The 12,358-nt window shown below is 44.3% G+C and overlaps 1 protein-coding gene across 3 annotated transcripts in view; it reads left to right on the top strand.

Moving 5' to 3' along the window:
• The window catches only part of INTS4 (integrator complex subunit 4), a 71,794-nt gene extending 59,708 nt beyond the window's left edge, over positions 1-12,086 (top strand). For all 3 annotated transcript variants that reach the window (XM_016196346.2, XM_016196347.2, XM_016196348.2), the window contains 3 exons: positions 16-159; positions 3,681-3,801; positions 7,517-12,086. In XM_016196346.2, coding sequence (XP_016051832.1) covers positions 16-159; positions 3,681-3,801; positions 7,517-7,695 — 444 coding nt within the window. In that variant the 3' untranslated portion in view covers positions 7,696-12,086. The remainder of the gene's footprint in view (positions 1-15; positions 160-3,680; positions 3,802-7,516) is intronic.
• The last annotated feature ends 272 nt before the right edge of the window (positions 12,087-12,358 follow it).

Here is a 12,358-nt window from a genome sequence, read left to right on the forward strand (position 1 = left end):
TCTTCTTGTTTACAGATCCACAAAGCCTCAGCCACTATCATTGAGCCAGCGGGCGAGTCAGACAACCCTTTGCGGTTTACATCTGGGTTGGTGGTGGCCCTGGATGTTGACGCAACCCTGGAACATGTGCAAGATCCTCAGAGCACTGTGAAGGTCCAGGTCTGTCAGTGTTTGGTCCCCACAGAGCTTCTGTACTGACTTTGGGTTGAAGCATTTAACTTTAGCACCCTTTTTATCTCTACCTGAGGGATGGAAACTGGGGGAGGAGAAGAGATGAGTCTTTTTGGAAAAGAGCTGGGCTTGAACTCCAACATTACTTCTAAGTGTGGTCTGGTGCAAGTTACCTTAAACCCTGAACCTCAGATTCTACAGCTAACAAATAGGAATAGTTGACATTGAAATGAGATGATGTATACAAAGCCCCTGCTACCCACTAAGGGTTCATGAAATGACAGTGCCCTTTCTGTTTTTTCTATGTGAGATTAAGAGTTGGTCTTTTCAGGGCTTCAAGCAAGCTGCAACAAACAAGTCCTTTTCAGGCTGTGGGTAGGTCAGCTTGGTGGACAAAATTTATATGTGGGGGAAAAGCAGTCACTAGGGCGTATTTTTTTCCTAGTTAGAGATAGATGCATTAGAGACATGAGAGAGATAGTAGAGCTACTTACCCGTTTAGACAGTCTGCAAAGAGCACTACCCATTTAACCATCCATTCATTCTTCCTTCTATCCATGCAACAGTGTTTATTTGCAACACATGCAAAGTGCTAGTGTTGCAAAGCTAATTATGTCAGAACTCCTGCCCTCAGGATGCTCAGTTTCAAGGAGAGACAGACAAATGATTCTAGCCAAGAATCTAGAAGTATAGAAAGAAACTTACTTCCCCCCACAAAGTTATTTCCAATTTTTGACTAGTATAAAAAATGTGCAGTATACTTTTTTAAAAAATATATGTCTTTATTGATTGCAGAAAGAAGAAGGGGGAGAGAGAGAGAGAAATATCAGTGATGAGCCATTGATCAGCTGCCTCCTGCACGCCCCCTACGGGGATTGAACCCGAAACCCAGCATGTGGCCTGACTGGGAATCGAACCCTGATATTTTGGATCATAGGTTGGTGCTCAACTGCTGAGCCACACCAGCTGGGCTGCAATATACTTTTTAAAATATATATATCTTTATTGATTTCAGAGAGAGGAAAGGAGAGGGAGAGAGAGAGAGAGAAACGTCAATGATGAGAGAGTCATTGATCAAGCCCGCAACCCGGGCATGCGCCCTGACCGGGAATCGAACACTGATTGCCTGGATCCTAGGTCGATGCTCAGCCACTGAGCCACGCCTGGCTGGACCTGCAATATACTTTTAAAAAATACTTTTGAAAATACTCTGGAGAGGCATGTAATTTGGAGAATGTGGTGGAGGCTGAGGGAAAAACACCTTTCTGGAGATGCTGGTGCCCGGTGGGGTCTGAAAGGACGGAAGGAGGGCTTGCGGGCAGGAGGGGTAAGCGCTGGCAGCAGGTCTAATCAGAAGGCAGAAAGAGCCTGGAGCAGGCGGGGGAGGCTTCTTGGAAGAGACCAGGATGAATCAGGCCTTGAAGATGGTAATATTTGTCTGGTGACAGCAGAAGAAATAACCTTCTGGCTTCCCAGCAGGAAACCTTGAGACCTTCAGAGAACTGATTCTGAGCTGGCTGTGAAATTGTGCTGCAGCTGGTTTTTTGTTTTATGGGCCTCCCCCCTCACGCCCCCCCCCCCCTTAGTGGTTTTTCACCCTAGTAGCTGTACTTTAAAGTTATTTTTATTTTTTATTTATTGATTTGAGAGAGAGAGAGGAAAGACGAGAGAGAAATGTCTATTTGTTCCACTTACTTATGCAGTCGTTGGTTAATTCTTGTGTGTGCCCTGACCAGGGATTGAACCCACAGCCTTGGCATATTGGGACAATGCTCTAACCAACTAAGCTATCTGGCCAAGACCCCCTAGCTGCACTTTAGAATTACTCAGAAAGCATTACAAAGTGCTGACATACAGGCCTCAGCTTATCCCAGTTAAATCAGAATACTAACAGTAGGATCCATGGGTACCAGGTTTTGTTTGTGTTTTAGCTCACAGGTGATTCTAATGTACAGTGGGTGAGAAACATTGCTTCACACTGTTCCTGAAAAAAACTTCACTGACCAACTAAGCATAAATGAGATTGTAGGAAGATTATTTAAGGGTCATCAGTTGGACTCTACTGGAAACCCCTCCAGAGCAGCTCCATTACATGTGTGGCCATACTATTTGGGTGCCTCTGCAGTCAGGGAGATGGGAAACTCACTGGTCATGAGGCAGCTCTGTTGATTGCAAAGTGCTGTCCAATCCAGCCACCGGGCCTGAACACTCCTGTTCTGGACAGTGCTTTAGGTGCTAGGGATGTTGCAGTGAACACTGAGATTACATCAAGATTACATTCCCTGTTAAAATAACATATATCAGCTCTTTGAAGCAGAATGTACAGGAACTCCATTCAATCACACTTTTGTAAGCCCAATTCAGGTCTACTAGATTATACCTGATAGAGGAGGTGCGATTTTTTTTTGTTTGTTTCTGAAATTCAGAATATAATTCATACTGTCCTACTTGGGCCACATATTTCTTGGATCTGTGAGGAATGAACGAAGGCTCCAGTGACCATTTCACAGAGGGGTCAGAGCCTTTCACCAAGGGCAGTTTTGCTGAGAACTCTGGGAGATTCTGCTGCCTTTATCATTTTCTTTCCCATGTTTATTACTGTTTTAGCCCTCCCCTATCCCTCCTTAAAAAACTAAAGCCCAAGTATTGTCCTTAAAGATAACAAGGATCAAGAAGGTGGGATACTTGCATCTTTCTTCTCTAGTAGATTTGGGGCCTGGAGATAGAGTAGTAAGTAGCAGCTTTAAAAAAGAAGGGTAGAATTGGGGGGAGGCTGAGATTTGAGGAGAGATGAAGTGAGCTTATGAGGCAGGGGCGCTGAGACATGCCTCTCAGAGTTTCAAATTGAAAGACCCATTCAGTTCCCTACTTTGCCCTTATCAGTATATTTACATAGTGCAGGTCCTGTGTGGTTCCAGGATAAGCTTCATTTGTTCATTTAGGTCCTTTGTACACTGTGCAGTGTCAGGCCTCCTGAGATGCTGAGGAAAGAACTCTGGCAGTTTGTGAGATTTGAAGAACTGGTCAGTGATTTGAGCACTGTCATTGAGCACTCTCTGTAGAAAGAGACAGATAAACAGCTTCCTAACTGCTTGCAATCTAGTGGAGCGAATACAGTTACAAATTTACTTAACACTGGGTGGGTGGTGGTAATGCTGGGCGACAATATGATTCAGAGCCAGGAGGAAGAGAGTCATCCTGGTGGTGCCTGGGAAGGCTTTTCATGTCAGGATTAATATTTTACCTCTTTGTACTTAACAGAGATTCTTTATTCCGTTTACTTGTTCACTATGGATTCAGGAAACGTTTACCAAGCACTGCTTTGTGCTGGGGCAGGGTCTCTAAAGATGTCAGCAGTGTGGCCCTCCCCACAAGGAGCAGTCTTTTGTGAAGGCTATTGTCGTCTTTCTTTTCCTTTTGTTATGGGGTTCACAACAGATGTCACCAGCAATTTTGTTGAAAGCTCATGGCTCTTTCAGCCTCTTTTTCCCATTTCTGTCACCTCTTAGGTCTTATATCCAGATGGCCAGGCTCAGATGATCCACCCCAAGCCTGCAGACTTCCGGAATCCTGGCCCAGGGCGGCACCGGCTCATCACTCAGGTGTATCTCTCCCACACTGCCTGGACAGGTAAGGAGTCAGTGGGTCAGGGTGGCAGGAAAATATGCACCTGGGGATCACACCCACCCTTAGGCATTTGGTTTTCTGCATGGTTGAATCAGGCCTGCTGAGGGTTGTACTTGATTTCTTAGGGAGCTTAAATCTCAAACTGGGTACATTTAGACTAATTTGCCGCATTGCTTTGATTGCAAGAGGCACAGGATTTTGTCAGAGGATACACGGGTTACAGTAGAGTAGAGCCTCAGGGAAAGAGCCCTGGGGCTGGATGCCAGAACACTTATATTCCTGTCCTAACTCTGCCACTGACTTGCTGTGTAACCTTGGACAAGCCACTCTCCCTTCTGAATCTGTTTCCTCACCTGTCAGATGAAGGTGATAATTCCCAGTCTACTAGTTAGTTCTGGGCATTGCTCTGTCTGGAAATCAAACAGTTTTATATTTCTTACCAGAAATTTAAAATCATTCTGTTTTTGCATATGAACAATTAAGTTCATTCCCCCAAAACAAGTAAAATGACAACTGTCGTTCCCTCTGACATGGGCTCGTTTGTGGGGTAACACAAAGCAAGATGATTTGATCTAGTCAGGCTTATCCTCCCTTATAGTGGCTGAGTCGAGTCTTGATTATTTGTGAAAAGACAGGGAGGTTGCATAAGTATATATATATTTTAATTCATAAGAATAAGATGGGAGAACAAAAGTGCAAAGACATTCCAAAGCGTAACACTGCTTTGGAACCTTGAAAAGGAACTCAGGTCGACAGAACCTAAAATGTCAAGATGGTTCAGAAGCATGGCTGTTACTGAAGAAAGTGTTCATGCCACCAAATTTGGTTTATTTTAGAAATAGGTAGATGCTTTCTGGAATTTTCTTTCATGGTGTTTTAAAATTCATGAATAACTATTGAATGCCATTATTAATGGTTTCCCTCTATCAGGGGTATTAGTTTATAGGTATTAGTTATAGACTTTATAAAGTTTTCAACAAAAAAGAAGTACAATTGAATGTCAGGGCAGTCTTCTCGGGGGACTGGTGACTCTGGGCCTGGCACTAGTCCTGAGGGAGCATCCAGTAATGCTTTTACCCAGGATCTGACTCCCTGAGTATCCCTCATCCCGTAACCTTGCTGCCTGGAATGTTTCTATTTGCCAAACCTCCAGCCCCACAGGAAGGTAGAATTCCATATTCTAATCTCTTCTGATGAACAGATGCTAGATGTGGAGAAAAGGCTATGGGACAGCATTTCATGGAAAGGCCAAGGCTCAAGCATATCACAGCATGCTAGAGCTCAAAAGAGCTTGAAAGGTCCTGGGGGGCCTCCTCACCTACCCCTGGTCACACAGCAAGTCATTGTTTGAACCAGGGCTATAATTCAGGCTATCTTGAGCCTGAAGAATTATAATTCATCTAGGATCACCTGCCTCCTCTGAGAGGTTGCTACCCAATCACTATTCTGTATCTCTTTTATAATTCTCTGTGTAGCAATTACTGATGTCAGGTGTTTTCTCATTTGTTTACTGCCTTTCTCTCCAGTTAGAATATAGTTTCCTCTAGAGCTCGTTTTTACTTCTGCATCCCCAATACCTCTATATCCTATGTCCCTAAAACCTGACATATAGTAGGTGCTCAACAAGTAATGAAAATTGAGTATAGGATTTTAAACGTGCAGGTGGAATTCATTTAATCCTTAGACCAACTTTCTGGGGGGAATTAGTATTCTATTCTTTGTTTTATGGGTGCATAAATGGAGGCCCACGTAGTTGGTCCATGGTGGTGCTGAAGCTGGCACTCACATTTCCTAACTGCCAAATCCCTTATTTTTGCACTATACCGTGCTCCTGACCTGAGACACTAAGATGAAACATTCTGAATGTGCCTATGCCCCTTTCTCCTAATCCAGGAGATGGGGCCTGGTGTTAGTAGGGAGCTCCTCTGTCCAGTCCCTCAGCAGCGCCTCTAGGAGGCAGGATGCTGCCAGGTTAGAAGCTTTGAGTCACATAGACCAGGTTCTAAATTCTGCCTCCCTTGCTGTGTGATCCTGAGAAAGTTCTTTTACCTCTCTGCCTTATTTTCCTTATCTATAAGATGGGAGTAAGAATTACACCTCATAAGAATTACACCTACTTATATTCCAGAATATAAGTAGGTGGCAGTGATTTGTCCCAGATGATCTTTTGTCTTTTCCACTCTCCTCCCTCTTGTTTTCTCTCCTTTCCCCCTTCTCCTGATGGCAGTGACTGGAATTGCCAATCTTACCACATGCTGGTAAGGGAAGGCATAATGACCAGGTGGGGTTGTGTCCTCTGACCTTACCAGGGTTTGGCTCCTGAAAGTGCTGTGAGCCAGTGCTGGGTTCTGGTCAGGGGTTGGCAGCAGCCATGTAGGATAAAAGAGGAAAACATAGTGGGGAGCTGATACTGGAGTCTGGTACCCGAGGGCAATGCTGGTTTTATTAGTTACACTCAAGGCTGTTACAAGGCCCCATATTATGTGGGCGTGTCCACACCACAGGAACTCTGGTCAGTGGTGATGCTCAGGCTGCTCTCTGGGGTTGGGGAGGTTGCTCTGGCTGCCTGCAAGCCTTTCCCTTGCTGGAGGAAGGCAGTTCAGTCTCTGCTTTCATCTCTAGGGAGAAGTTAGGAAGAGGTCTGGAGAGACATTGAGAAGTCTTGGGACCTCTGCCCTGTTCATTTAGATCCATTCAGCCCTCATTCCTGCCAAATGAACTTCTTAGCCTTGGGCTCATCTTTAACACTTGCATTTTTTGCTCCACACACAAAATTAAGGAAGACATCCCAAGGCCATGCTGTTCCCAGCCTTTGCTCTTGCCCTTAGATTTTTCTGAAATCCTCTCCCCCTTCTTTATTGAAGCCACATGGTTAATAGAAACATTAATTGCTTCAGTTTGTGTACTGGGCCCAAATTGTCACTGTTGTGGATTTGGGCAGTCACTTAGAACCTCAGAGCCTTGGAACTTTTTTGGGATTGTGACAGTTTCTTTCATGGTGTGGCAGGGTAAGAATTCTTGGGGTTACGTGCTTAGCACAGAGCAGTCTTGGGCTCCCTCCTCAGCACTTCTTACAGACGATTGGAGCATATACTGTGCTCTGTGCAACTGTCTCCGTCTCCTCAACCAAATTGTCCGCAACTTGAGGGAGGTCTTACTTTCACTGGGGCCTACCACCTGCAGACACCAGAATGTCACATCATAAAAGAACAGAAGCTTTAATGACATGATTTTAGGTTCCTAAAACATGTTCCTTTTCAGTGGGGAGAATTATTTGTCAGAATCATTTCCTAATCAAAGGCTTCTCCACTAAGACAGTAGAATCTGCGGTGCATGCAGCCCTGAGGCCTGAGATCAACTGCACAGGAAGAGCATGATTATCTGGGCATGAGAATTGGCCACATCTGTGTACCTTGTGGACCTCTGTCTTGAGGCTTTAGTTTGCTCTCTGATTCTCAGCAGCCATGGTTCTGAGCTGCAGGGATCCCACAGAGACCCAAAGAGAAGGTGATGGCAGAGAAGCAGGCTTAGGATCAGCCTCACAGGGTGCAGGCTGGCAGTGTTTTTGTTTGGTGGAGGGGAGGGAGGGATGTGGACAGATGAAGAAATGTTCTTGAAACCCTACTACTTCCATCTTTGATGTTGATTTTACATGACATTTCACCCCAGTTCCTAGCAATGCCCAGTCATAGAAGATTTCTTTTGTCTTTTATTCTAGAACCATGCCAGGTGGAAGTGAGGCTGCTACTGGCCTACAACTCCAACTCACGCATTCCAAAATCCCCCTGGATCGAGGGGGGAGAGATATCAGCCCAGGCGGAAACCAGCATCGAGGGCACCATCCCCTTCAGCAAGTCTGTAAAAGTTTACATAATGCCCAAACCCGCAAGGCGCTGAGTCACAAGCAGTCTTTATAGCCATGTCCTTGAGGGCCCTTCTTAGGTATCAGAGTGAACCAGAAGCCAAGAGGACTTCATCTGGAAATGGTGTATAAGCGTAAGAAGAAACAAGTGACCCTTACAGTCTCATCTGATATCAAACACAAGATAAATTATTTTGCATTAAGAAAACAAAAACCTTCAAGTACATGCCCTCCCCCTGAGTTCCTCCCTGTAATAAAGTTGAGAAAACAAGCTGGACCTTAAAGGAATTTGTGTGGGATAGGTTCAATATTTTTTCCATAAGCTTCCATTCCTCAGGTGTGAAACAAAGATCCAATTTTCCAGCCACCTCTGAAGAACCAGTTATTAGAGTCATAATCTTTTTTCTTAAAGCAATAGTCTGTTTGCCGGGGCAACTCCAAAGCAGCTTTCACAGCTGTACTTCTTCACCATAGACAGTTCCTGAATGTCCTTAGGCATCATTATCTGGCTTCGAGGCTCCTTCATAACTCAGGCAATAGCTAGGCCAAGGACTGAATGAATAGCTGAACAATGAATCATTTTCATCCCTGAGGGAGATTCTTGATCTTGTCTTATCCTTAGACCCAAAATAAAAGGGCTGTATTTTAGAAGAGAAACCAGGATTATGGGAAAGCAGAACCCAGTGTGAGAAATAAAGCCACTTCCCACTGCGTCTCTGCTGACTCCAGTGCTGGAGCTGCATGTGAGTAAAAGTACAGTTGGGTGTAAGTATAGTAAGTCCTCCAGAGATGCTAACTGGTAAGGGCTATATTCCTTACCGGTCATATAATCCTCACCACAGCCAGGTATCTTCTCTTACTAAAATAATGGCAAGATCATGCAGTTACTCAGAGGTAGAGCTAGAATTTGAATTCAGCCATGTTTGACTTCTGGTTTAATGAACTTCATTATTTATTTAAATTTTTTTAAATAATTGATTTGAGAGAGAGAGAGAAACATCAATTGGTTGCCTCCCATATGCACCCTGACAAGGGATTGAACCCACAACCTGGGCATGTGCTCTGACTGGAACTGAACCTGCAACCTTTTGGTGCATTGGACAGTGCTCCAACCGAGTCACACTGGCCAGGGCTGGTTTAATGCCCTTTAATGTGTGCCCACAGTGTTGTAAGCCCTTTAAATGAGTTAAGTCATTTAACCCTCACAACGGCCCTATGAAGTAGGTGCTGTTACCTTCATTTGATAAAGGCAGTTGAAGTTCAGAGAATTAAGTAACTTGGCTGATGTCACACAACTAGTAAATGACAGAGCTGGGATTTGAACGCAGGCAGTCTGGCTCTAGAAGGTTATAACCATTATAAAAGGACTGAGGGAAGAAAGATAATCTCCAGGGAGCTTGCTTTCTAGTGTGTTTGCCTATTTTGTACATCTCAAGGATGTGCTATCAGTTTTTGTTTGACAAAAGATGCCCTGAAAAGAGTGCCCTCCTTGGAGATAAAATGAAGCTTGAAGCCAGGCTGAGTAATACCATGGCCCTGACATAAGCAACTAATTATGATTGTGGATTGGAGCATGGACAGCAACATTAAGACCTATGGCTGCCAACTGAGCCCCTTATGCCGTAGCTCCAGAAAACCTTCTAAGGGAAGAATATGTTGGATCCTTTTCAGATCTAGTACTCCTTTTATAAAAATCCTCCCAGGTTATATAAAAATCCTTTTATAGGTGGAGAAACTGAGGCTTTGAGGTAATGTCTTTCTCTAAAGTAGCAAAGCCAGGACTTGATTTTAGTTGAAACACAAAATATAGTACTTTTTCCACCAAAGGTGGAGCTATCTTAGGGCAGATTTTGGCTTAGTATCAGGATAAGTGTTTTAAAACTGTGAGAGTTGAATGAGCTGCACCAAGAGATAAGGAATTCTCCGTGCTGTATGTGTTCAAGCAGAGGTTGAACAAGCTTCTGACAAGTTTGTTGCATAGGAATGTATATGAAAGGTTGGGCTCAACCTTTTAAATTCCTTTTACCCTGAATTCTTGGGTTCTGTGAAATATGAGAATCTTGATATTTCTGCATCTGGTTCCACACTTTCTCCCTGAAGTGAAATAATGACATACTACAAAGACAGGGAGGGAGCGTAAAGATCACTGGAGTGGCTTCTTCATTTTACAAATGAAGTGCAAGCTCAGAGAGACTGAGTTAGTGCTGAAGCCAAGGCCGAAACCCAGGCCTCAGGTTTTTGTCCACTCCGGTCCTCACCATAGGAGTCTATTGCTCTTTGTCGGCAGTCTGCCCTGCGTCCAGCAGTCAGAGCCAGAAATCTGTATCACTTTGGACTCCTTCACCCCTCATAGAAAAATAGCCATCAGGTCCTTTAGATTCTACTTCCTGAAATGTTTCTTGACTCAGTCCTCTCCTCATTGTACTTACTATTTCTATCCTGACGCAGTCCACCAGCATCTCTCCTAAAGTGTGGCATTGGCTTCCTAATCTCCTTCTCTCAAATCTTGCCCCCTTCAGCCCACTCTTCACACAGCTGTCAGAGTAATCTTTCTAAAACCCAGATCTCATCACACGAGCCCTCAGCTTTAACCCCTTTAAGCGGTTCACTTCTAGTCCCAGGATAAAGTCTAAACTATCCTTGAAGGATCGTCATGCCTTTGCTATGTCTCTAGCCGCATCCTCCCCATCCCAGACATTTCTCTGTACTTCTCCAGCTGTAATTACCTGCAGTTGTTTCCAGTCCCCACCATGCTGTCACCTCAGACCTGTGGACCTCGTGAGCCCTGGAATGTGCTCTTCAGATCCTCTCCTGTGGTTCCTTTCCTCTCCTTCAGGGCGGAGCCTCATTCTAGAACCTATCGTGTCTTCTGGAGGCTTGGTGCATTGCTTGTTTGTGCCCACCTGTACATTCTTCAGGCACAGTATTTATTGCAGGTTCACAAACACAAACCCCCAAAGAGGGAGGTGGGGAAAAAAGGAGTCAAGAGGCTTAGAGGAAGGTAATAGACTGAAGAATCCGAGAGCGTGTTCTTGGTTAGAAGGCAGATGCTATGCAGCCCCCTCAATTGTTTATAAGTGTGGGCTTAGTGGTATCAGATCTTCCAGTTCTTCCAGAAAAGCCAGAAATCTGCATTTTCATGTAAAAACCCAATTTAAGAAATCTTGGTTACTAAAGCAAATGTTAAAATTACTGAAACAGCCCAGCCAGGTGTGGCTCAGCGGCTGAACATTGACCTAGGATCCTGGAAATCGCTGCTCAGTTCCCAGTTGGGGCACATGCCCGGGTTGTGGGCTCGATCCCTTGTCAGGGGCATGTGGGAGGCATCCGATCAATGACAACTCTCTCATCATTGATGTTTCTATCTCTCCATCTCTGTTCCTCTCTCTTAAATCAATAAAACATTTTTAAAAAAAATTACTCTGAGACAAAACACATCTCCAGATAGATTGGTGCCAGTTTGTGACTTCTGCATTATCGCTGAATATTTACATGTCTGTTTCTGCCAACTAGTATGTGAGTACCTGGGCAGTAAGAGATCTATGTTGTATCCCCAGCACAGCTCCTGGCACATACCAGGCAAGGAAAGAATGAATGAGTATAAGACTCTAGAGCAAACTTAGCACCATGGCATGCCTGCGAAAGCCAGCTCTGAGATTCAAGTTTCTGAAAGGATTTTGTATTTGGCTTTGATATGATTGACTTCAGCAAACAAAATTATGGGGAAGAAGGATATACACCTGGCACTTGGTGTACTTCTCATCTTAGGAACCACTCAAGCAAGAAGAAATTAAGCAGTGAGGGCTGTGCAACCTGAATCGAAGGGTTTAATAATTAAGGTGTGGACTAAGATAGCGTCATGTAGAAAAAGAGTTTCTCTCCAGGTCCTGCGCATTTCCAGCATTGACCATGTAGAGCAGATTCAGTGGGAGCTATTTATTAGCAGGTTTATATAAGGTTTAATAATCTCACTTCCAGATACTTCTGTGTCTTAAGAAGAATTTGTACTAAGTTCTCTTTAATGTGGAGACAACTCACTTAGGACCACTGATTACACCCACACCTAATTCAGAAACCGCTGGAGCTGTCTCACCTTACATTTGACTGAAAAAAGAAAAGAAAGAAAAATTTGATTGCATCAAAAGAAAAACAGTTTGAATTTTATCAAACATCCTAGCCATATATGTTCCTGGCTTCATGAGCTGAGGGAACTGAGATCTAGAAAAGTCCTGTCCTCTGACAAATACCTGGTTGCAGAAAAGGGACTGAGCAGGACCTCCCCATACCTCTAGGCTGGGTGTTAGGCGTGTGAGGATCTCATTCCCATGGCCCTCCTCAGGTGAATGGCAGAAAAAGATTAAGACACAACATTGGGTCTTAGTGTTCTTTGTTTTTTTTAAATATCTTTTATTGATTTCAGAGAGAGGAAAGGAGAGGGAGAGAGAGAGATAGAAACATCAATGATGAGAGAGTCATTGATCAAGCCTGCAACCGGGCACGTGCCCTGACCGGGAATCGAACCCTGATCACCTGGATCCTAGGGACGCTCAACTGCTGAGCCACGCCTGGCTGGGCGGGTCTTAGTGTTTCATCTGACCCAGGTGAAGACTTCTATAGAAGACTGACAGAGACAGTGTCTTAAACTAAAAGGGTAACTCTAATGATGGAATTTCAGGTAAGCACATCTTTGGTTTAGAT

Source organism: Miniopterus natalensis, chromosome 11 (genome assembly GCF_054644295.1).
Source record: "Miniopterus natalensis isolate mMinNat1 chromosome 11, mMinNat1.hap1, whole genome shotgun sequence".
NCBI classification, from domain to species: domain Eukaryota; kingdom Metazoa; phylum Chordata; class Mammalia; order Chiroptera; family Miniopteridae; genus Miniopterus; species Miniopterus natalensis.